Source organism: Sinohyriopsis cumingii, chromosome 15 (genome assembly GCF_028554795.1).
Source record: "Sinohyriopsis cumingii isolate HCF-2022 chromosome 15, ASM2855479v2, whole genome shotgun sequence".
NCBI classification, from domain to species: domain Eukaryota; kingdom Metazoa; phylum Mollusca; class Bivalvia; order Unionida; family Unionidae; genus Sinohyriopsis; species Sinohyriopsis cumingii.
This window is the reverse complement of record NC_142975.1, coordinates 39,598,147-39,625,157: the sequence shown is the minus strand read 5'-3', so window position 1 is coordinate 39,625,157 and position 27,011 is coordinate 39,598,147. Positions and strand designations below refer to the sequence as shown.

The following is a 27,011-nucleotide window of genomic DNA, read 5'->3' as shown; positions in this document are numbered from 1 at the left end:
CCATTGAATCCAGGCTTGCCTTGGTAGATATCAAGCTGTATTACAACTCTAGGTCTTAAACTATGAAAAGAGAGAAACACAACCAACAAGTTTAGTAAAATCATCAAAATTATTTCCCAATAGAAAGTGAAAATTCAAAAGATACTCCTACACAGTATTATGAATTAAATTCCAAATAATCCTAACTTTTGCAGTTACTAGAGCTATGTCAGAGATAGCTCTTTGAGAATGATGTTGATCAGGATAGCTGACACATTTATAGATCAGTCTTTTAATGAGGTCACTTTTGCTCATAGTATGGATCAATCAAGAGGTCATGATGATAGTGACACTCTTTTGGCTATTCATTCTTTCAGTTGTACTCATGGTGATAAAAGACAATCACTAGTTGTCTCACATGAACAAGATCCTTAGACCTCCTGTTCGTTGCAAAGGACTATTAGTGAAACTGAAGCCACAGAAGTACCAACTTGTTATTTTGTGAAAAATGTAGTCCTTATGGGGAAATGGAGGCCACCTAAAGTACCCGCTGTTGATGAGTGGACCGTAAGCTGTAAAATTGTTGTTCCTAATTCATAACAACAGGATAGTCTTAGTCTAGCCAATGAAACTCCATTGCCCGATCATTTAGGAGTCATTAAGACTAATCACAAGATCTTAAATCAGTTTTATTTATGTTTCTAAATACTGTAAATAATGTTTCTAAATACTGTAAATCTTGTCTTGTCAAATAGGAGAAAAACAGATCAGACGATATCTAAGGTTCGTCTGCAGCATATTCGTGCATTGGATGAACCATGTAGCAGAATAATAGTAGATTGTGTCATCAAACGAAGTAAAAGTAACTGGAGTTCACCATTTATTCTGGTGCCGAAACCAGATAATATTTTCTGTATGAGTACTCATTACAGAAAAGTAAACAGTGTCAGCAAGACAGATTCATTTCCAGGACCCAGAATTGATGACTGCATTGACAGAATTGGACATGCAAAATATGTCCCCAAGTTTGACCTCTTGAAGGCATTCTATCAAATTCCACTTAAGGAAAGAGCAGAGTAAATTTCAGCATTCACGACTTCAGATGTGCATTACCAATGTAAGGTTACTCCATTTTAGATGAAAGGTTCCCACAGTCCATTCCAATGATTGATGAACATAATATCATCCAGTATTGGTAATGGTGATGCTTACATTGATGACATTTTAATTTATAGCACCCAGAACAGACATGATTTTTTTTTAATTTTAAAAAAGAATTCCACTTTTCTCCATAAGAGAATCTCCAATCCAATTTTTAAAAAACAGTCTGTCTGGTCTCATTCCTCAGTAATCCTTGTAAAGTGTTACTTCCAAACATTATTTAACACACAATCTTTGTAAAGAGTATTCTGATTGGTCAATAGTTTCTACTTGTCCAATGAATCTTCACATAATGGTCACTGATGGAAATGAAAAGAAAGAAGCTTACTTTCAAATCATAGCATTTCGTGTTTTTGAGTGTGAACAGGACACAAAAAGTTTGGTTATTATTTTGAGAAATGTGTGGAAATGAGCATTTATCAAATGGAAAGTTGATGGAAATATGGTTGGTGAGTTCATAAGAAAGCTGAATGCCAGAGCACTGGGATTGTATGATCTTTGCAACAAAGATTTGAATTACATTAATCATGGTTGTTAGAGTTTGGAGCCCCAAAATCATATCTTCTGGAAAGACCACTTGGAAACGTCTGCAAATTCTTTGATTAGCTCAGAGATGCAAATTTAACAATCAGTTTAAGTATTCAAAAAAGTGTCTCTTTCTATGCTTGTGTTACATTTTTAGAACATCTTCTGGGACATGGTCAAATAAATCCTATAGACATTAAGGTTATGGCTATCTTTAAATTCTCTGTGCATACCAATAAGAAACAACTAATGCAATTTTTGGGTATGGCTGAATATTATCAGAACTTCGCTCTAATATTTCCATGATTGCTGAACGTTTCATTGATCGGACAAATGTCAGGAGGTGTTTGATAAGGTTAAGGCCATACTCAAGACTGCACCATTTCTTTCAGCTTCTGATTTCAGTAAATCATTTAAAATGTCTGTAGATACAAGTAATTAAGGGGTTGGTGGAGTACTAATACAGGAAGACAACAATGGCTTGGATCATCTACTATGCTATATTTAAAAATATTGAATAAGCACCAGAGGAATTATTGCATGCTTGAGAATGTTTAGCTTTAATATTGGCCTTGCCTGAAGTGTATATTAGTTCAGCTTCTTCACTGGTTGTTGATGAATTTTGATGTTACAAGCATAAAACATTGATGTTAGGCACATCAATGAAATATACAATTTTATTGCTGATGCACTTTAATGTGTGTAAAAATAATATAATGCATTATTTTGTTTATATATTGTATCAGTCATTTTCCTATGCAATATTAATTATATGTTTGATAAATATGCTCAAGAAAGTTTTATGACATGAATTCTTCTTTATGAGGGGAGGTATTGTGTATATCTATATTATGCATATTATTTTCATGATAATAGTTTGTATAAGGGTCATTTAAGTTAAAAACATTTTTATTGCTAAAAATCCTATGATCACAGTTTGTACTCTAAGATGAGTCATGTATTAATTCAAAATCTTGTATCGCAATTTGCTGTTGCATGTCATTTTTTTATATAAGTGAACTGTTATGCAGAATTAGACATTCTATGTACCGTATTTCATGTTATTTTTCATACCCTTTAATTTTTTGTACACCATCAAGCCATAAAAATAATAATTAATTAATTCTATCACATTTTTTCATACACAAAATGTAATATTTTTACGGTCATCCTATTATTTTTCGTACATAAAACGATCTTCTGTGAAGATTACTTTTGCCAATGTGATAAAAAAAAGTATGGCCTTTTAAATTTTACAGCCTAGAATAAGAGATAAAATCATTGGTTTAGTTGCATTTTTATTTTTTATTTATCCATTATTTTTGTTTCATTTTGTTCAAACTGAAGACATGTTCCCATTTCAAATGGATTCAAAAATATACCAAAGTTTGATTTAGGTACATCAAATGACCAGGGTATTGTTTTGCTAAGCAAGGGTTATGAGTGATGACTAACTTTGGGCATGTTCTTAACTGAGGCACAAGTCGTCAATTCATTTTCAACTGGTTAAGATATTTTGAAGAAGGAGTGTGTCACCAAACATGAATCCAGGTGGGGTAAGTAATAAATGTATGTTAATTTTGCTCATTGATCTTTTACTTTTGCCATCAATACCATGTTATGACTCCAGTATCTTAATCTACACAACAAGAAATAGCAAAACAAACAAGTTTTGCATAATTGAAAATAATTTATTTCTCAAAATACAGAAGTGAAAGAATTAAATTAACTTACAGCATGGTGAATGAATTCTTGTTTCCTAAAAGTCCTTTCAATTCCAATAATTCCAAGAAATCTGAAAAATGCCCCTTCTGTGTTGAAGTTTCAAATGTACAGAAAGATTTCCAAAGAATTCACCAATTATAAGAGTGTAGAAAGCCCGTTGCTCAGCTTACTCAGAAAGGGCAACTGTTTTGTTAACTGAGAATCTATTCACATTCATTTTATTGACCTTCGTCTTTTGTATCAGCAAGAAAATATAATGATTGATGTATTTGTTCTGTTGTTGTCATTACAGTATATACTGCTATTCATCAACAGCTGGACAGCGTCGTTAATGAGCGCTCTTGATTATGTCAGTCGGTGTAACAAAGCAAAGCACGCATTTGAAAACAAGTTCAGAAGCCATTTGAGTTTATTTATCTAGTAAAAATAATAATATCTTAATACAGGAAGACGCGAAGACCACAGACCATTTGGCAATTAATCTTATTGGCTCAATATAGTAATGCAGTAAAAAAACTATAAAAACCCAGTTACTTTTAATCATAAATGCAAAAGTCATTGACTCTGTGTGTTTGAGTTATATATACCGGTAGTTAATATCTTCAAAGATCTTGGTCTGTTCAAGCTTGGGTATGTCTTCATTATTAAGTTTCTTCAAACCCCTGCCAAAGGGAGAGACTTTTATCCCATCACCACTAAAAATATTTTTGTATACACGTTGCTTTGTTGTTCTCACTCTCTCTTTCTCTTAAAATCATTTGCCCTTTTTTGAACTGGCTTCAGAACAAGTATCAGTAAATTAATATTTTTCTTGAGCTAATAGACTTGTCGTACACATTTTCAATACCTCATGGGTAGCCTCATTTCCCTACGTAGAGCCTCCATAATTTGATCTGTAGAGGTGAATCTGGTCTTCAATCTAGTATTTACTGGAAAAGACCAAGCTAAAGGTGAAGTGTATTTAATTAGCATGTATATTACCTCTGCATAGCCATGTGGCACAGTGACAATGGATCTCATAATTACAACCAAAACTATTTATTCAGGTTTTAATTGCCAATGGAATATAATAGTGCCCTTGTAGTGTTTACGTAAAAAATAACACAACTGACAGGTAACTGAACAATAAAGATTATTTTCTTATTTCTCTCTCTCTCTCTCTCTCTCTCTCTCTCTCTCTCTCATAATAACAACAGATTTTTCTTGAGCAGAATGAGACTGATTTTGTACATTAGTTTTGTACCTTAGGTTGTCGAGTGTCGTGTGTTCCTCAGGCCTTGTCAGGTATGATCCCTTTATTTTTTGTACACGGTAATTACCACAAAATGATAATTATTTATTTTACATATAATTTATCGTACATTGAAATTAATAATTATTTTTTCATGTATGAAAAATAACATGAAATATGGTAGCACTGTTGGTCTTGGAAGAATCATATTAAAGGATTTATTCATTTATTTAATTTAATCATTCATTGGAATTACAGTGCTCCAACATTAATTTAAAGACTATTTGGGTATATAATAGCTGTATTTAAATACTATGAATTCATTCAAAGACATAAATTAATAGCTTGCTGGGATTACTGTGAATTCATTTAAAGATATTATGGGATTATATCACTGATTTTTTTCTCTACTGTTAATACATCAGTAATGTAGTGACGTCATTCAGAATACCTTTGGAAATCATTCAGATTACTTGGAATTGATAGAACTTTTTATGATTTTAGTTTTTTTAATTCTTTCACTTTGTATTTTAGGGAAATGAGTTAATGTTCAATTATACAAAACTTGCTGGTTTGGCTTTCTTTTTATGTAGTTTAAGACCCTATAGTCATAACATATGTCCCTTTAGAAATGAGACATAATGACTCGGTAACAGCTATATTAGCTTTTATATAAAAATTAAGGTAAATTTTTCAGACTGGGACCAAGTCAGTTTATTTCATGTGTCTAAACTTTTGTTGTCTTCATATTTTTCATAAATAAATTACTCAATATTCGTTGAATTATTTAGATTTTTGGTGGAGTGTCAGCCATCGTGAAAGTTAGTGACATCCTTTCTACAGTGGGTAAATCCAAAAACTGGTTGATGTACATATTGCTTAATGCAGGAGTTAGAGTCTATACTTCCAAAGATGAGCAGTTTAGTATTCTTGGAAGTCATGTGGCTATCAACAGGGTTTATAACATCCTTCAGGTAAAGTCCTACAATTATACTGTTTATACTGTATCATCACATAAATTACATGCAAGACATCCACATGTGCTAAGAAATATCCAAGTTATCCAGATGTACTCATAAATATCTAAGGTATCCAGATGTACTCAGAAATATCCAAGGTATCCAAATGTACTCAGAAATATCCAGGATATCCAAATGTGCTAAGAAATATACAAGGCATCCAAATGTACTAAGATATATTGAAGGTGTTTAGATGTAGATACAAATGACCAAGGCATCCAAATGTACTAAGAAATCATTTCACTACCCTATTTTCTGATTTTAAAAAGTTGATGTGGGCTTACAGTATTTGGGTCAGCCATGTTGGATTGTATGAGCAGCTTTTCAGCATATTATCACATTAACACCTTATCTGATTCACTTCTTATATGGAATATTTTGTAATCACTTGTTTTCCTTCAGCTATGCCAGGGTTGGACCCTTGTTTGGACCATGTTTCTGGAATTATGATGGTAGCATATTTTGAAGAATGTTCTTTTTCTATAAAAAAAACAAATTGTCATCACCTACATTTCTGTAATCCATTCACCTATTCGGCTCTTGTTTGGAATATATCTCTAAATGGGACAATGGTCTCAAAAGTTACAAGTGGGTGCACATTTGTGTTCAAGTTTTTTTCTTACCTTTTATTTTCATAACCACTTTTGAAATTCATGTCAAGTTTGGAATAGAACATCATCACATTATCCCCTTTTCTCAGGACCACTTCTTTTGGGCCATGCTCCTGAGTATGATCATGAGGTCAACATTTATGTTTGGGACACATTTTCAAGTTTTGGATAAATTTTTAGTTATATATTTTGAGAACAAAATTCACTTATTGTCTGGAATAGAACATAATTTCACTTTATTAATGGACTTAGGATTTAGGGTGTTGGTGTTAGGATCATTATGTAGGACACCTTTTGATAACATTTTTTATTTATTTCATCTCTTACATTTCAATGAAATATTTATCCAATTCCTTACAGATTTGGAATATTACAAGATCCAAACCTCACCTTCGATCCATTACATATGTTCCCTGAATAATGTCCTTGGATGGGGTTTAGAAGGATGTAATATAAAGGGTACTTTTCTGTTCTATATGTTGCATGAACTCCTCACTCAGTTCACTTAACAGTTGGAATAGTAGATGATCCCATACTTCTCGTTATTCATGGACCACTGTTGTACCATGGTTTTCTCCCAGTGTTGGACCATGGAGCCATACCAGTGTTGTCCCATGTTTCTGTCTCAAGGATGGGCCATGGAGTCATACCAGTGTTATCCCATTTCTCTATCCCAAGTTTGGGTCATGGAGTCATACCAGTGTTGTCCCATTTCTCTATCCCAAGTTTGGGTCATGGAGCCATACCAGTGTTGTCCCATTTCTCTATCCCAAGTTTGGGTTATGGAGCCATACCAGTGTTGTCCCATTTCTCTATCCCAAGTTTGGGTCATGGAGCCATACCAGTGTTGTCCCATTTCTCTATCCCAAGTTTGGGTCATGGAGTCATACCAGTGTTGTCTCAAGTTTGGGTCATGGAGTCATACCAGTGTTGTCCCATTTCTCTATCCCAAGTTTGGGTCATGGAGTCATACCAGTGTTGTCCCAAGTTTGGGTCATGGAGTCATACCAGTGTTGTCCCATTTCTCTATCCCAAGTTTGAGTCATGGAGTCATACCAGTGTTGTCCCATTTCTCTATCCCAAGTTTGGGCCATGGAGTCATACCAGTGTTGTCCCATTTCTCGATCCCAAGTTTGGGCCATGGAGTCATACCAGTGTTGTCCCAAGTTTGGGCCATGGAGTAGTAACAGTGTTGTCCCAGGGCAATGTCTCTAAGTGGGGCCATGGACTCGTGAATTAGAACAGATGGTAGCTATTTTCTTATTTAGAAATTGTATCTGATGGCTATTTGGCTCTAAGGATCTATGCCACATAATGTGGTTGCAAATTTTGGTATGTTTGCATTTTTCTGTGTTATTAAACAGTACAAACAACTGTTACACAAATTTTCAAGGAAGACCTGGGCTCATACTAGGGTCTTAAAAATTGGTTATGTGTCTTCTCATTTCTTACAACTATGAGATGTGAGAGTATGAGATTGAAGTGGGGTTAGAACAACACAAGAAGTAAGTTTCATTCTAAAATATTTATTTATTGCATGGAAATATCATTACAATAATTGTTACTGCAGACAACAGAAAGAAATATTTGATCATGATCTATATCAGAGTACTGCAAAATTTGTTTTATAATGCATTCTTAAAGAATGGTTGCCCTTTTTCAAAGTATGGTCCTGATACTAGTAAAAAGTGAGGTAATCCAAGTATGGTCCTGATACTAGTAAAAACTGAAGTGATCCAAGTACGGTCTTGATACTAATAAAGACTGAGGTAATCTGAGTATGGTTGTGATACTAGTAAAAACTGAGGTAATCCAAGTATGGTCCTGATACTAATAAAAACCAAGCTAATCCAAGTATGGTCCTGATAATAGTAAAAACGGAGGTAATCCAAGTATGGTCCTGATACTAGTAAAAACTGAGATAATCCAAGTATGGTCCTGATACCAGTAAAAACAGCTAATCCAAGTATGGTCCTGATACTAGTAAAAACTGAGGTAATCCAAGTATGGTCCTGATACTAGTGAAAATCAAGCTAATCTGAGTATGGTCCTGATATTAGTAAAAACTGAGGTAATCCAAGTATGGTCCTGATACTAGTAAAAACTGAGGTAATCAAAGTACTATCTTGATACTAGTAAAAACTGAGGTAATCCAGGTATTGTCCTAATACTAGTAAAAACTAAGGTGATCAAAGTATGGTTCTGATACTAATAAAAGCTGAGGTAATCCAAGTACGGTCCTGATGCTAGTAAAAGCTGAGCTAATCCAAGTATGGTCCTGATACCAGTAAAAACAGCTAATCCAGGTACTGCCCTGATACTGGTGAAGACTATTAAAAATTGAGTTGGCATATAATATTCTGTTCGTGATATTCTTATTGTTTGTAGGCATGTAACATGTTGTTCATGGAAATCCTATGGTGGGCACATAATGTGATGTTCATGGTACTGTCACTGTATGTATGCAAATAATGTGTTGTTCATGGTACTCATAGGGTGTACATTTAATGTGTTGTTCATGGTACTCCGAGGGTGTACATATGTGTTCTTCATTTTATTCCTAACGTGAACATATAATGTACTGTTCATGGTACTCCTAGGGTGTGCATAAAATGTGCATTTTTTGGTACTTGAAGAATGGTATATTATGTTATTTCTGTTTTTATTATAGAAAGTCTACATCATTGTCACACTTTTATTCATATCCATTATTTTACAAGTGTATATACATAGCCTAGGATCAGTTTTATATTCATGAGAGTTACCTCCCTTAAATCGGTGTTTGTGTTTGTAAAACTGAAAATACTTTACTTAATCCAAACATCAGAGTATACAGATAGTTCCTTCTTTATCAGAAACTTCTGATAAGTTGATTCAGTGAAGAAATGTGGAAAATCTTTTGGGAAAAACATTAGAATTACAAGCTATTATTTATTTTATACCATTAATGTAATGTAGACATTAACAATCCTACCTCCTTTGTGAATAGGCTGGGGGTTTTTTTGTTCCTTTTTGTATCCATGCTTCAGTTATGATTAATCTGTGATTCTTTCTTTTCTTCATTTCTTATTTCCAGTCTATCATCTTTCCACAAGTTTCAGTGCATGTTTCTTTATTTCACAAGAATTTTGTCTGTTCTAAAATAGTCAAGCTCGAATTAAGGATGAAATTAACTTTGTCAAAATGAATTGCCATCATTCAGTAATACTTTCAAAACATATAAAACTGTATTGAATTATTTAAAACAAAAATAAAAGTTGTAGTTAAGTTTTGTAATTGCAGGATACTCCATGTTGTGTTAGGGCTATTTAATTTATATTGTGTGCTTGATCTTTGCCCATGATTGAGGTATACCTAACTTTTGTCAAGATTTTTAAATAGTAAATGAGATGTGTACTAGAATTAGAGTTCAAGGTTTAGTGTGTGTGTTTTGGATTTTTAACATAGCTTTAACAATTTGAGTCATATCGCTATGATGTTTGCAGTGTGGCAGTTTATAGTGATGTCTAGCACTGGGGCATCATGCCGCAGACATGTGCCATCATGTCCTACCCAATCAAGTACTGTTTTATTCTAATAAACTTCAATTCTAGAAATTAATAAAACTCGAGTCATCATCACCAAACATTGTGTTCAGATTATGTAATGTTTGTATTTTGCCGTATTTCATGTATTTTTCCATACTTTATAATATTTCATACACATTCCAGTTATCAAAATAATAATTATTTAAATGTATCGTAATTTTTGTACATATCATTTTGTATTTTTTGATAGAAAAAATCCATTAAATTATTGGACATAAAACTTCTACTAACAATATTTACATTTGCAAAAACTGATGAAAGATACCATTTTGGTTTTAAAAAAATTAATAGTTATTGGTGAGAAAATACAAAGATTGATGCATAAGCATGGGCGCCTGCAGCATAGGTGGGGGGCAGATCCCCCCCCCCAAATATTCCAACAAGTTTAATCATGCAAATGAAGCTGAAAATATGTCACAAGATTCTGTTCAAAATGCTTAGTAAATATCAGCTTTAGTTTCAGACTGCTTATTATACTAACTCTCCTGGCCTTGACTGTTTGACCTCCCCACCCCCCACTCCCACAGCAAAAGATCCTGCGGGTGTCCATGTGCATAAGCTCTCTTAATGTCATTACTATATCTACTGGTGTTTATTAACAAATGGACAAAGGACTTCACAGACTATATCCTTAAGTATTATCATTAATTAGTTCTCCTTGTTAAGTCCGTCACTGTAACAAAACATCACGTGGATTTTAAAACGAGTTTGGAAGCCCCTTGATGTTTTCTTAACCAACAAAAATTACATCTCAGTACATGCTAAAGTGAAGACCACAGACCATTGGTCAACTAGTCTTATTGTTTGATTATAGTCATACAAATATAAAATATAAAACCTTGACATTTTCCATTATAAATTTGAAAGTTACAGACTCTGTTAAATCGATTCATATCTATATACACATGCTGTCTTTTAAGTGCTTGTTCTGTTTTGACTTGGATATAATTAACATTTTATTGTAAATCTATTCTACGATATACCCCACTATTATCTTTATTGGTGAGTTCGATTAACAGGTAATGCGTATGATCGCTTGTCCTTTTAACATCTGCCTTATGGACAATGGCTTCAATAGAACATTGACAGATTTTCATTTCCCGAAAGAGAGCCTAATTTCCCTACTGGCATCCTTGCTGATTTGACCTCATCTGTCCATTCTTGCCCTCAATATGGTTTCAACTGGATAACCAAACCGCTAAGCATGTTTAATTACCGTGTAAATAACACTGCGTAGCCATGTGGTTGTTGTGACAATGTACGTCATAATTAATACAAGAATGAATTGTTAATTTAGTGGTGTTTATTGATAATGGAACATAGTAGGATTGTAATACATGAGGATTATCACAATCATCAGGTAACTGAAAATAGTCTTTTTTTTTTCTCTTTGCAAAAGCTACAAAATAAAAACCACCCTGAATAAATACGGTCTTGTTTTCTGAAGAAAAAATTCTTTCACCTCTCTCTCTCTCTCACACACACACACACACATGAACGCGCACTCACATGCATTAACTAAAACATGATTTCTAGTTCTATATTTTGCATTGCAATCGGATAATGAGATTATTGTTGCTGTAAAAATATAAGTTGCACTTAATTTCTTAACAATGTGGATTCATGTTGTCACGTACAATTTACCTATAAATAAAACCCATAACTAATACATATTCAAACCATCTTAATCATTTTGCCAACATTACACAACAGCTACATGTGCTCTAAATGCAGATGAGCTTGCACACTGAGACATAGTCCTCTCTCTCTTATTCACTAGTAATAACAAGAATCGTTTTGAGTGCTTTTACTTTTATTGTAATTAGATTCTTGAGTTGAGAGCAGAATGAGACAGAAAATTTACATTTACTTTGTACGTTTGCGCCGTTAGGTTGTCGAGTAGCATGCTCCATAGAACTTGTTCAGGTACGATCCCTTTATTTTTCATACTTGGTCAGTACCATCAAATGATAATTATTTATTTTACATATAATTATTTGTACACTGAAATTAATAATTATTTTTTTCATGTATGAAAAATAACATGAAATACGGTAAGCTCACTCTCCTCTATTCATTGGGGATTTGGGGAGCTTTGGGGTCTGATTGGTCAAAAGCATCTCACCTTTACTGATCACTACCATCTCAGCTCTGTCCATTTGGGGTTTCCTGGTGTCCTCCACCACCAAATATACTGGCCACCATGTATAGTCTATCTTGTGCTGAGAAATGGCTTTAAACCCAAAACAAAAATAACAACACCAATCAGAGATTTAGGGATACAAGTATATATAAAAATTTTTAGGGAAATACCATCAGCAGTTCTGTAAATTTTATTTGCCTCATGGAAGACAATCTTCAAAGATGGGATGTCTTGGTGGATGTGGACAGTATAATATGTATAGTATTTTATTACATGTATATAATACTGGTGTAAATTGTTGCATGTGTCTAGCTGTAGATATCCCAGGAAATGCTATATGATGTTACAGGATGAAAGACAGAAGAATAACTTTGGCAAATTATATTAGCTACTTTATAAATAAGGGTTTGGTTTTGTGTGGATATCACATAATATTGATAATGTTCATTTATGTATCATGTAATTTAGACAATGGTTACTCAGAATGAAGGGGCCCTGAGTGGCCGAGTGATCTAAAGTGCTCTCTGTTATGAATCACTGCCATCTCACCTCTGTCTGTGTGGGTTTGAGTCCAGGATTCGGCCAATATGGATATGTGAGAAAGCATGCCAGTAGCTTCTCGTGGGTTGGTGGTTCTTCTTGGGGTTTTCCCAGGTTTTTCCTCCACCATTAATACTGGCTGCCATGCATAGCCTATCGTCAGCTGAAAAATGTTGTTAAAACCCCACAACAACAACTCAGAATGACGATGTAAGTTTCATCCAAAGTACTATTAAGAATATCCATCGTTTGAAATATTTTACAATTTTCTTTGTAATACATCTGAAGAGGTAATCACAAAAACAGCAAAGTTTATATATTTTACCTTCCAGTTAAGGAAAAATACTTTACAAATTGTGCAGTTATGTATATTCTGTCATATTCATGGGATTATGTGACTTAGCACCATTCCTTTGACTTAGAAAATGCCCATGTGCGTCCATCTCCTTTATATATTTTCTTCATTGTATAATATTTTCTTTGGGCCAATGGCCTTATACATAACAAAGTTCTTATAGGGCTATTCCATTTCAAATTACTCTGTAAATGAGCAGAGATTTTCACACAGGTCATTTACATACTTATATATGTTCCAGTTGCATTCTTTATAATGAATCTTATTTCTGTTTTTTCCACTTATGGATGCTAGTATGTATGCATCACATTAGCCACCTCGGTTGCTTTCACAATAGGTATTTGTGCACAGATAAAAAATTCCACTTTTATTTTTAAATTACCAGATCACCTGTTTGTACCAAGAAGAAATCATGTGACTCTTAACTCAAGTTCATGAAGACACTTGGAAGATTTTAAGATATTCCTTTAACCAAAAAGGTTAGAGATCAGACAGAAAAAGAGAAAGAATGAATTTCAGATTTTTTTCCAAATTAAGTACCTAATAGCTGTGCGTGCAGTCATTGAGTAAACATCTGGATATTTTAAATTTCTATGTTTCAAGTGTTTTCTATTTTATTATTTAACTTTTCAGAGTTACCTACAGAACAGCTGTATATCAGCGGCAGACCAAGAAAGTGCATTCTTAGGAAAGAATGGTATGGTTCTTATTTTGACAGACTCTGTTCTGTAAGGCTACCACACTATACAGTAGTCTTTTTGTATAATTCCTGTTATGCTTGGATAGTATACAGATCTCATGCTGTGAGTTTTAGCAGAGCAAAAGGGACAACAACTGGAACATGGGGCACTTTTTGCACCCAAAGGACATACTGCCAAGAAAACAACACGTAGGATATCATAGTTCTTAAATGTGACAAACATAAAAAAATAGAAATCAACATGCATCATTACATAAATGAAGAAGCAGATATATGGAATTAATAAAGTACCACAAATGTAAGGATAGTAACCTTTAGAGAAGGTACGGTAAGGATTTTAGATCTGCAGAGGAGGGCTTGGAAGGTGAGTGGGGAGGTTTTTTGAGGCAGAGAGAGCGGCATAAGGAGCAGATAGCATTGTCATTTTCTGTCAGGTTGGTGCGGTATTTGGGGTGTCTACAGTTGTTAACATAGTTTTTCATATGGTAGTTCTCGATTTTAGATGTCCACAAACTGATTGGCTGAAATTTAAGTCTGACTTGAGATTAACCAATCAGATGTCTTAAATCTACAAATAAACACAAGACTTACTTTGGCAAAATTGGGGCCTTATCCTTCTTAAATTTAGGTTTAACATTATCTTGATACTTTTCACTAAGTTGGGATTTTTCAATATAGACCGTAGATAGTAAGATGAAAACTATAAAAAATTGTACTCCTGTAAGTTATTTTATTCTTCGTGAAAGAGTTGAGGAATTGCTAATATTTGTAAGAAATTTCAGTCTTTTCTCAGAATTGAACAATGCTTTTCTTGGATAATTCAACTTATTATGACTTAATTTTAAATTCTTTTTAAGAAATTATATACAGAATTACAACATTAGAGAATATTTTACAGATATTTATAGGAATTTGGGTTCAGTTTGAATGTGGATCTTTGATAAGCAGAATAAATTGCATCTGGATATTTGATTCATCAGGACCATCTCCAGACATTTATAATGTGAGTTTATTGTCAGTTGATACAAAAATGTTGAGTAAATGTTTGAACAAGTTTGGGTTTTACAGGATCCACAAACATTGGGGACATACTGTTCGTAGAGCTCTGATAAACAGGTAAGTTGGTTGAACAAAGTTTGGTTGAGAGGCTTTACTTTATAGACACATACTGATTAATGACATACTGCAACAACAATTCTGGTAAACATATAAATAGGATAAAATAAATAGTCTGGTTGAGAAAGGCATTACTTGATATATAAATACAGATTGGGCACATAACATACATATGATTCTGATTAACAAATTAGTTGGATCAGAAACATTTGTCGGAGAAAGGTACTACTTTATAAGAGGGGGGCCAAGTGGTCTAAAGCGCTCTCCGTTACGCAACACTGCCATCTCACTTCTGTCTGCGTGGGTTCGAGTCTCAGATTCGGCCAATGTGGGTATGTGAGAAAGCTTGCAGTAGCTTCTTGAGTGTAGGTTGTTCTTTCCGGGGATTTCCCAGGTTCTTCCTCCACCATTAATACTGGCCTCCATGTATAGCCTATCATGTGCTGAAAAATGGCGTTAAACCCTAGAACAACAACTACTTTGTACATAAATATTGACTGGGACACACTGTACATATGGTTCTGGTAAATTGTTAACTCAGAAGAACAGAGTTTGTTTGGGAAAGATTCAACTTTATATACAAATACAGAATGGGGACATACTGTACAATATGATACTGTAAAACTGATAACTCGGAAGAAGAATGTTTGGTTGAGAAAGATTCAGCTGTTCATATAAATACAGAATGGGGGAAATACATTACAGTATCATCTGTTAAACTGATAACTTGGAAGAATAATGTTTGTTTGAGAAAGATACAATTTTACATACAAATATTGAATGGAATTTCTTGTTCACTACACATGTATCTCCTGAAATTTGTACTGGGCTACATAAATCGATCTTACCTAGGAGTAGCAAATTCAGTTTTCTGACAAGAAAGAAATAGAGAGGCACCCCAACCTGCTCCTCAAATGCCAGGTTACTCTGTCCCTTTCATCTTTGCCTTCTTGAACTGCAGATTTAGCGGCTTTATAAATATGATGTCATTTTTCACATGCCTGCAAACTGGAATCAGTTGGTTAATTTACAAAAATGGCATTCTACTCTGATTAAACACAGAGACAGGTGTATGTCCTCATAGAGCATAACTTTAAGACTAAAAGGTGTAATACTGCAAGCAGGGAAATGCTTATCTCTTTGAAATTCACTAACCCTAATGATGACTTTGCTTGTAAGCATAAATATTCCAGGCATAAGCCATTTTTTATAATAAACCAAATAACAATACAACTAGATGATGTTTCACATTTTCTTGCAGAATTTACACTTAAAATACAATCATGCCAAGTGGCAAATGTCAGTTTTTACAGCATGAAATTTAGGATTAAAAAGTTGCAGAGGAAATCCATCAAGTGATCTTGTTTTTGGACACAAAAATACAGTTATTCCAGGAAAGCATTTCATTTTTGGACATTTAGTCACTGTACAAAAGTTAAACTACCACTGTCTATCACTGCCTGCCATAATACATGACAACCATGTAGTAAGCCTCATTTTAATGCTGAAGGAACAATTCATGACTGGCTATATAGGTACATGGTGAGTTACATATGAAATATAAAATTGATAAATATACAGAAAAGTTGTTGAGAAGCTGTAGGCAGAATAAACATTTCCTGAATAAGAGACATGTCATTTACTCATAAAAACCTTTCTTTCCATCATAGTGTATAGACAGAATATTCAGTATATTGGGAGGTATAGTCAGTAATTTGAACAGTTTAGTCAGTATATTAGATGGTATAGTCAGTATATTGGATAGTTTAGTCAGTATATTGGATGGTTTATTCAGTCTATTAGATGGTATTGTCAGTATATTAGATGGTATAGTCAGTATATTGGATGTTATAGTCAGTATATTAGATGTTTTAGTCAGTATATTGGATGTTATAATCAGTATATTGGACAGTTTAGTCAGTATATTGGACAGTTTAGTCAGTATATTGGACAGTTTAGTCAGTATATTGGACTGATGGTATAGTCTTATATTGGATGTTATAGTCAGAATATTGGACAGTTTAGTCAGTATATTGGACAGTTTAGTCAGTATATTAGATGGTATAGTCAGTATATTGGATGGGGATGGTATACTCAGTATAATGGATGGTATAGTCAGTATATTGGACTGTTTAGTCAGTATATTGGACAGTATAGTTTGTAGCAGCAGTTCATAAAAACACCCAGGCTTAGCAATAATCTGAATTTGACAATCAAAATCAATTTATACCTGTCCAGTAGAATTTCATTTGTCTCTGATAATTATGATCATATTCAATCCATTTCCAGTTTCACAGTGAAAATGTAAACATCAAGACAGAATTCTTTTCCTGATTAACTGTGAACAGGAAACCTGACATTTTATTGACTCTTGTATTAGTTTGTGTGCATTTCCATAGACAAGAGAGACCTACTGGATTTTCAGGATGATTATTATGACCTAAAACCTGTCATACAATGTTGTTTCCAGCAGTATTTTTATTCAAGGTTGTGTCCATGTAACCTGCTTGAACAGGTTGAAAACCCTAGTCGAAAACTGATGGATGGGTATTTAGCCCTTATGCTCACTGCACTTTTAGAAACAAACACGGAAGAACCCATGCCAGATATGCAATTGGGCAGTAAACTGGAAGCAGCAAGATGTTGCCTACAATGGTTATCATTGGTGGTATCATGCTGACTGTATGCATATGCCAGACACCATTTACACAACTTTAAATAACATGTTGTGGCATTGTGATAGATCTGGTATGCCAAATTTCTCAACATTCAAATTAGTTCATACTACAAGTACTTACAACAGATTCTCATCTCTCAATTTGAATTCCATTTGTAATAGTCCTAGTATGTATGATGGTGCTTATCTTCTGACCGGGCAAGAAATCCTGGGCAACCTACTCATACCTCATTCCTATTGTCACAACAGCAGAACAGAGTAAAGAAGAACAATATCAAAATATATAATATTAACATGCTAAGAATAAAACTGATGAGATTGAAATTTGATTGACTCGAGTGACCCAAATGTCATAATAGGCACCTGAAAATGACTAAATAGCAGTATAAATTCATCTGAAATCTTCCCACCAGATTCTGAAATTCTGCCACAGGACAGAATGGTTGTTGTTGTTGTTGTAGGGTTTAACGCCAGTTTTCAGCACACGATAGGCTATACATGACGGCCAGTATTAACAGTGGAGGAAGAACCCGGAAAAAAACACTGACCCACGAGAAGCTACTGGCAAACTTTCTCACATACCCACATTAGCTGAATCCGAGACTCTAACCCACGCAGACAGAGATGAGATGGCAGTGATCCATAACGGAGAGCGCTTTAGACCACTCGGGGCCCCAGGACAGAATGGATGTATATGGTGGTGTCCTTCTTGCCATTAAGCGGGAATACATAATTGATCAGGATGGGCTACCCACTGCCAATAACATAGATGCAGTATTTGCCAAAATATCAATGAAAAAAATGGGACAGAAAGCTAACAGTGATGGCATGAAACAGCAGTCGCTCAATTTCAACAAGTTTCTCTCAGCTCTGCTACTAAAATGTGGGATGATATTTAGTCTTCACTCCAGAGATTACTAGAGCAAGGAATATCACCAAAGATGAGTTCTACAAGATATAGTTAACTGTGGGTTAGCACATATTTTTAAATGGCTTACACATAGAAACAATAATTCCTCAGAAGAACCAAGAAGGTGGGAAACTTAACTGATATCACCAAATACAAAGAAATCAAAAAAGGAAGATCAGTATGCAAACTCACCAATAAGAACTATATGCACATTATAGAAGATTCATAATCTAGTGACAATCTGAAACAATTTTGGTTATTAATAAAAAAGCAAATGTGTGACCATACTGAAGTTGCTTCATTGAAAGCTTCAGATGGGATCACCTGTTCTGATAGCAAAACTGAAGCCAACATCCTGAACACAAGGTTCAACTAAGCTTTCAGCAAGAAGAACACCTCCATGATGAGGAACAAAGGCTCCGGCCCAAACACCAAGATGCACCATATTGACATAATCCCAGCTGGTGTTGGATAACATCTCTGTGTCTGAAATCCACATAAGGCTACAGGACGAGATCAACTCCCAACATGGCTCATGAAAGAACTAGCAGCTGAACTCCGCGATTTTCACTCTGTTCTTCAAGGCATAAGTCAATAGTGGCACTATACCGTAGGAGTGGAAAACTGTGGCATGTCCTCCTTATATTAAATAAATGAGATAAAAACAAAGCAGAGAACCATTGACCTGCCTCCAGTTACAAAAACCTGAAAAATCCTTAAGCACATTATCACAAACTCTGTTATTAAGCCCCTGGATTCTAACAAGATACTGTCAGATGCACAACATGGGTTCCCCAAAGGTAGATTATGTGAATCTCAATTCTCACTCTCCAAGACAGCCAATTCAACTGACAACATTGAACAAACTGATATCATCCTTCTCGATTTCTCTAAGGAATTTGATAAGGTCCACCACCTGCTTTACAAGCTTGATTATTATGGCATCAGGGGCTGCACACACCATTGGATAAAAGACTTTGTGGAATCCAGAACTCAGCAAGCCGTTCTTGATGGAGCAACTTCAGGAATAGCCTCCATAGAGTCAGGAGCTCATCAGGAGAGTGTTCTTGGACCCCCAGCTGTTCCTACTGTACATTAATGACCTACCAGAACCCATATCCAAGCAATCCATTGCATGTCCCTTTGCTGATGACTGCATTCTGTACAGAAAGATTAAGTAGAGGATGCTAAGTCCAATAAGCTGACCTTGACAAATTTCAGAACTGGGAAAAGGACTAGATTATGGAGTTCTGTCCCCAAAATTGTCAAGTTCTCGATGTTACCAATATGAGAAAGTGCATTAGCAAATCATATAACATCTATGGCCAAACACTAGATACTGCAGACACTGCAAAATACCTCAGACTCAGAATCCATAAATCTCTAAGCTGGAAAACACATCAGTGCCACTGAGTAGGCTGTAGCTTTTATACCGAGAAACATCTTCCAAATTCCAGCCAAGACATAAAGAGTATGCTATAAGACACTTGTCTGTCCCATCATGGAAGATGAAGGAGTAATATAGGATACACATACCAAGAAATACGTCAACAAACTGGAGATGGTCCAGCTCATAGCGGCATGTTTTTTTTACTGGAGATCAACACAGAACTAGCAGTGTTACAACTATGCTACAACAGCTTCAGTTGCCTGCCCTCCATGAGAGAAGAGTATAAGGCAGAGTCATAATGAGGTTCCAGATTGTCCACAAATTTGTTGATGTACCATTATGATACCTAATACCAACACAATCTATGCACAGCCACAGCCAGAAATACATGGTCCTATTTGGAAGGACAAACATTTACAAGCACTCCTTCTTTCCAGATGGTATTTGACTCTGGAGCACTCTGTCATAGACAGCAGTTAATTGTGCCTCCCTGGACATCTTCAAATCACAGGTGTGAGCCATCCAGCAGTGCAGTGCTAAGCTTTAAAGTACTGTTTTTAACTGCACTGTACATAGGTTTTAACCAGGACATGATATTCTTGCTCAGCCTGTGCAATTTTACATGGTACAGAAATACACCATAGTGTGGTTTTGTACCTAATTGGAAGAAGGAGAAGTGTACAAGCTTTCCTACTTTGTTATTAATAACATTGGTGTTGCACACACCTTGCCTTTTATTTTTATTTTATCTTCAGGAAGTAGTTGTACTGGTTTTATTGGATTGTTTCATTTTTGGATAAGTATGTAAATACTTGAGGTAAATTGTCATTTTTAAAAGGCCAACCCCTTTGCACGGATGATACATGAAATAAGTACATGGTTAGAATAGTATTTACAGTATACACAGGAGAGTCATGGGGATGACACATTACATAACAGGGTATCATTAGGTTAAGACCATACATACTGAAAAGTCATTGGATTTACTTTTTCAATTCTTGGTCAAGGTCTGCCACTTCAGAGAATGCTATTTCAGCTGCACTATACATATGCACACAGTAATAGAGATAACTAGGTTTTATCATACATATCCAAGCATATACACACTATAATAGAGATAACCAGGTCTCATCATACATACCCAAGCATATACACACAGTAATAGAAATAACCAGGTTTTATCATACATATCCAAGCATATACACGCTATAATAGAGATAACCAGGTTTTATCATACATATCAAAGCATATACACAATATAATAGAGATAACCAGGTTTTATCATACATATCAAAGCATATACACAATATAATAGAGATAACCAGGTTTTATCATACATATCAAAGCATATACACACAGTAATGGAGATAACCAGATTTATTGTACATACAGAAGCATATACACACAGCAGTAGAGATAACCAGATTTATCATGCACACAGAAGCATATACACACAGTAATAGAGATAACTAGATTTATTATGCACACAGACATATATACACACAGCAATAGAGATAACCAGATTTATCATGCACACAGAAGCATATACAAACAGTAATTGAGATAACCAGATTTATTATGCACACAGACATATATACACACAGCAATAGAGATAACTAGGTTTATCATACATACAGAAGCATATACACACAGCAATAGAGATAACTAGGTTTGTCATACATACAGAAGCATATACAAACAGCAGTAGAGATAACTAGGTTTATCATACATACAGAAGCATACACAAACAGCAATAGAGATAACTAGGTTTGTCATACATACAGAAGCATATACAAACAACAATAGAGATAACTAGGTTTATCATACATACAGAAGCATACACAAACAGCATATATACACATTAATAGATATAACCAGGTTTTTGTACATACCACAGCAAATGCACACTATATGAAAAATCCGCAGAGGGTAACGCCTCAAGAAATCTAGTAATAAAATGCATGTGACTTTTATTCACATTTATATTTTAGGGTCAGAAAAGGCCTCTAAGATGGAAATTAGATCAACTACCTGAAAATTTTGACCAAAAGACCAAAAAATTAAGTAAAGGGGAGATGGGGGGCACTTCTGCTGGTTGTTGTGCTTATTTGGTTGATTATGATAATTTACACTGAAACACATATCTTTTTTATTAAGTCACCATGTAGATGATATGTGGTGATAGGAATTTAATTATAAATGGAATATTTTCTTTTTTCCCTTGTAGTTATTATTATTATTTTATAATTATTGTTGTTTTCATGGTTAACATTTAATGTCTGTGTACAAAGTAATCACTGCATTCCGTCATACGGATAGGAAAAATATATGTTCACATTGTTTTATCTTATGTAAATTTGTATTATTAAATTATAAAAATTGTTGACTTTGAGACTGAACAAAGGTCCCTTCTCAGAAAAGAAGGGGCTGTTTTGATATAAAGTGCCCTTACCATTTCCATTTTGTAACCATTGGACTTGAAGACCGCAGATCAAGTGTATCCTATGATATTTATTTATGGTCTCTGAATATAAAATCTTGCTATAAATATGTTGTGATATCACTGCTTCATAGTACATACTATATACGTGTAAAAGGAAACTTTGTATGCAGAGTAGGAAGAATCTCTCCAGGGGATTTGCACCAAGGATTATGCAGACATCATCAATGGTACAGACCTTATCTCACATGTGGGAGATTTTATTATTTCCAAACTGTCAGAACCATTCTCCATTTCCCAGATGAAAATTAACAGAAATTCACCTTATTACTTTGAAGGCCAATCTAAAGTTACTTTATTTAATTAGATTTTTCTTTGAAAGCCACTCCAAACTCACCTTGTGTAATCATATTTTACTTTGAAGGCCACTCTGAATTCAAATCATGTCATTATATTTTACTTTGAAGGCCACTCTGAATTCAAGTCATGTGATTACATTTTACTTTGAAGGCCACTCTGAATTCAAGTCATGTGATTATATTTTACTTTGAAGGCCACTCTGAATTCAAATCATGTCATTATATTTTACTTTGAAGGCCACTCTGAATTCAAGTCATGTGATTACATTTTACTTTGAAGGCCACTCTGAATTCAAGTCATGTGATTATATTTTACTTTGAAGGCCACTCAGAATTCAAGTCATGTGATTATATCTTACTTTGAAGGCATCTCTGAATTCAAGTCATGTGATTATATTTTACTTTGAAGCCACTCTGAATTCAAGTCATGTGATTATATTTTACTTTGAAGGTCACTTTGGAGATGCAGAGAAGACTTTATCAGAGGAGACAGAAGCAATAGCCTATCAACCCACCACCACCATGGCTGAACCCCAAAATTCTGAGATACCAATAAATGTCCAAAGAGGAAAGAAAAGTGTACAGATTCTCATTAAATCCTCAGATTTGACAAGTTCAGTTAGAGGTGCTGATGAAATATTGACAAATATGCATACTAAAAAACAAGTTAAAGGCAAAATGAAGTTGACAGCATCAGCAGATACTCCTGTTTTATCACCAGTTGTGGGAGCTGATAATCCAGACCCTACTAAAAAGTTAATTTCATTTTCTTCTGAGGTATCAAGTGCTTCACAAGCAGGTCAGACTTCAAGTTTTTTAGTTGTTCAAAAGACTGGTTTAGAAAATAATTTTGTATGTCAGGATCAAATGGACAATACTGATATTCCAGCAACATTTTCAGTGGAGGCACCTCAGGTTGTGAGTTCCTTGGCACCAATCCACACATTGAAAAGTTCGGTGTCTGTTCAGACTGAAAGTAGTACACAAACAACTACATTAAGCACAGGAGGTGGTGTTGATACTGTTTCCACAAACTCTAGCACATATGAAAGGATGGAAGAAAGTATGGAGGAATACTCAGAGATAGATGAAAGTCAAAAGGAATCAGATTTAAGGGAAAAAATCAAAAGTCCTTTGCTGGTCGATGTGATTGCCCCCATTTCCATAGAAGACATGGACAATACATCGGATGCTAACAAAACTTCAGAGGGTGATCTTGGTGGGTATGTTTGCAAAGAGTGTGGCAAGTCCTTTAAGGAGAAGAGATATTTGGCAACTCATCTCAAGCGTCATCTGGGGTTAAGAAATCATGAATGTCCTATCTGCAAATGGAAATTTTTTGAACGAACAAAAATGAAACTTCATATGGAGAGTCATAAATCTCCAGAAAATCGCAGTCTTCCACACAGATGCTCCATTTGTAATCACACCTTTTACAATCTGGCTGCATGTAAAGATCATATGAATACACACTTTGGGTTGAGACCCTACAAATGTCAGGAGCCGAATTGTGTCATGTCCTTTGCACACAAAATTGGTCTAAAGCGGCATGGAATGGTTCACTCTAGGGAATGTCCATTTGTCTGTGGTCATTGTAACAAAGGTTTTAAATTCAAATCAAATTTGGATAGTCATATAACCTTGCATACTAATACTGGAAAACATGTTTGCAAAGATTGTGGAAAAATTTACACAGCAGCCTCATCTCTAAAAAAGCACACATGTGCCCAGAAAGCAGGAAAATTTGAGGGTTTGGACCACAATACATATTTCTTGTGTGCAGCTTGTAACTTTTTATTTCCAACATTCAGTGATTGCCAAAAACATCAGTGTTCTGCAGGAGACAGCTCAGGAAGTAATAACAATATTGAATCGGATCAAGCTCAGGATGACAATCAAATTAGTTTACTTTTAACAAGTAATTCTGCAGTAGTGCTAGAGGATGGAACACTTAACTTTGGGGAACAAATTTCATTTTCAATTCCTGATCAAGAAAACACTGAAACTAGCAGTACAGTACTTGTCGGAAGTAACAGTAGTAGTTCAGTAATTGTGAGAAATGAGAATTCACTGCTTCTTAAGCAGGATGGTGCAGTGATCCAGCTAATGAACACAGATGAAGAAAAACAGGCAGCTACTACACTGGCAGATATGTCGGGGAAAAGCATAACTCACTGATGATAATGCTTGTATTAAGTCACTGTTACATTATGTACAGAGATGATATTATCTGTATTATGCTGTGTATAGAGATTATATTATCTGTATTTCATTGTGTACTGAGATCATATTATCTGCATTACACTTGTGTACAGCGATCATATTATCTGTATTATGCTGTGTATAGAGATCATATTATCTGTATTACACTTGTGTACAGCGATCATATTATCTGTATTATGCTGTGTATAGAGATCATATTATCTGTATTACACTGTACAGAGATCATATTATCGGTATTACACTGTGTACAGAGATCATATTTAATATCTGCATTACACTTGTGTACAGCGATCATATCTGTATTACACTGTGTACAGAGATCATATTATCTGTATTACACTGTGTACATAGATCATATTATCTGCACTACACTGTGTATAGAGATCATATTATCTTTATTTCACTGTGTACTGAGATCATATTATCTGCATTACACTTGTGTACAGAGATCATATTATCTGTATTACACTGTGTACAGAGATCATATTATCAGCATTACAGTGTATGCAGAGATCATATTATCTGTATTACACTGTGTACATAGATCATATTATCTGCACTACACTGTGTATAGAGATCATATTATCTTTGTTTCATTGTGTACTGAGATCATATTATTTGCATTACACTGTGTACAGAGATCATATTATCTTTATTTCATTGTGTACTGAAATCATATTATCTGTATTACACTGTGTACAGAGATCATATAGAGGATATTTGCTTGAAACGAGTGAATAACGGATATATTTCATCGAGTGGATGAAAAATCAGTATTTTCACGAGTGGCATAGCCACGAGTGAAAATGCTAGAGTTTTTCACCCACAAGATGAAATGTATCCGTTATTCACTCATTTCAAGCAAATATTCTTTTTATTTTATGCTCACATACATTGGCTACCTAAAGTTTGTGACACAGTGAATTAGCAGATTTTTTACGGTAATGTCAGCTGTTTACTGTACATGTTCTGCTGTGCTCTGTGTACCTGCGCACAAAATTAGTTCCACATCAGATTGATAAAAATTAACTGATATTTCCAGAATAACAAACTACAAGTTTCAAGGATAACAGACAGGGATTATTAATCTGCTAATAATTAATTATTAATTATTAATTTGCTAAGGTGCAAAATCAAAGGGAGGTAAGTATGTTCTGACCCAAAAAGTAGTTCCTGTAGTGAAAAAATATTGTTATTTTTTCACTACAGTGAAATATCAATATTATTTTAATTACAAAATCAAGTAATTCACTGCTAAGCATAAAATAAATTATCGGTATTACACTGTTTACAGAGATCATATTATCTGTATTACACTGTGTACAGAGATCATATTATCTTTATTTCATTGTGTACTGAGATCATATTATCTGTGTTAACTGTGTGCAGTGATAATATTATCTGTATTTCACTGTATGAAGATAATACCCTTTCAAGTGTCTTGTATATCTTACTGAAAACTGTTGTTTGTCACTTTTTATGAATTCCACGTTTCTGTATTTGGTAGCATGTTGAGTACAATTAGAGGGGGGACTTTTGTATTTCTTTTCCTACCAGAAGACAATATCCTAACTGTTTTCAGTTGTAAAGTCAGTTAGTCCCCCAGAAAGTTATACTTCACAAATTTAGTCATATATTTCCTTCATTTTTCTACACTTTTGATAAAATCAGTTGCATTAGGTATAAGTTACGATGCATCAAGACCGTCTTACATCAGGCACTAACTTTGATAAAACATGTAAATATTTTTACCCTTATCTATCTATCCATCTGTTGGGCACACCTGTATAAAAGTTCTCTGGTTAGGTCGATCTCTTTCATTTTTTTATTTATAGTAATGCAAACTTGTCTCTAGATGCATCTTGGTGGAGCAATACCATTTCACCCAATGTAGGTAACTGTGACTTAAGTTTCATGCATCAGTGACTGATTAAGATTTGCATTTACATTTTTTTTTGTGTTTAGTGGGTTTCATGCTTCATGCAATTTTCAGGTTAGTATTATTTGCCCAAATTTGTGTCATAGTTACATTTTTCGTACTCTGTGACCCTGGATCAGTTTTGCATTAAGGTCAGTTTCTAAAGAATGTTTAGTGTCAAAGTCAACCAACTTTGTATATGCATATTGCTAACATGGTAGGTGCTCACTTGCTGATATTTAGGTAAGTTTTCAGAGGGGACAGGAAATTCTTATTCTGAGAATGACTTTCTAATTGCAAAATATTTGCATTGTGTTGCTATAACTAATTTGATAAAGCTGTCTTTTTGAATGCATATATTTTCCGATATTGATTAAATTATTTAAAGGGTGAGCAGTGTGG

The 27,011-nt window shown here is 34.5% G+C and overlaps 1 protein-coding gene across 2 annotated transcripts in view; it reads left to right on the top strand.

Moving 5' to 3' along the window:
- The window catches only part of LOC149781659 (uncharacterized), a 38,142-nt gene extending 11,140 nt beyond the window's left edge, over positions 1 to 27,002 (top strand). For both annotated transcript variants that reach the window (XM_089935734.1, XM_089935733.1), the window contains 3 exons: positions 5,413 to 5,595; positions 13,510 to 13,573; positions 22,920 to 27,002. In XM_089935734.1, coding sequence (XP_089791860.1) covers positions 5,413 to 5,595; positions 13,510 to 13,573; positions 22,920 to 24,646 — 1,974 coding nt within the window. In that variant the 3' untranslated portion in view covers positions 24,647 to 27,002. The remainder of the gene's footprint in view (positions 1 to 5,412; positions 5,596 to 13,509; positions 13,574 to 22,919) is intronic.
- Positions 27,003 to 27,011: the final 9 nt, after the last annotated feature.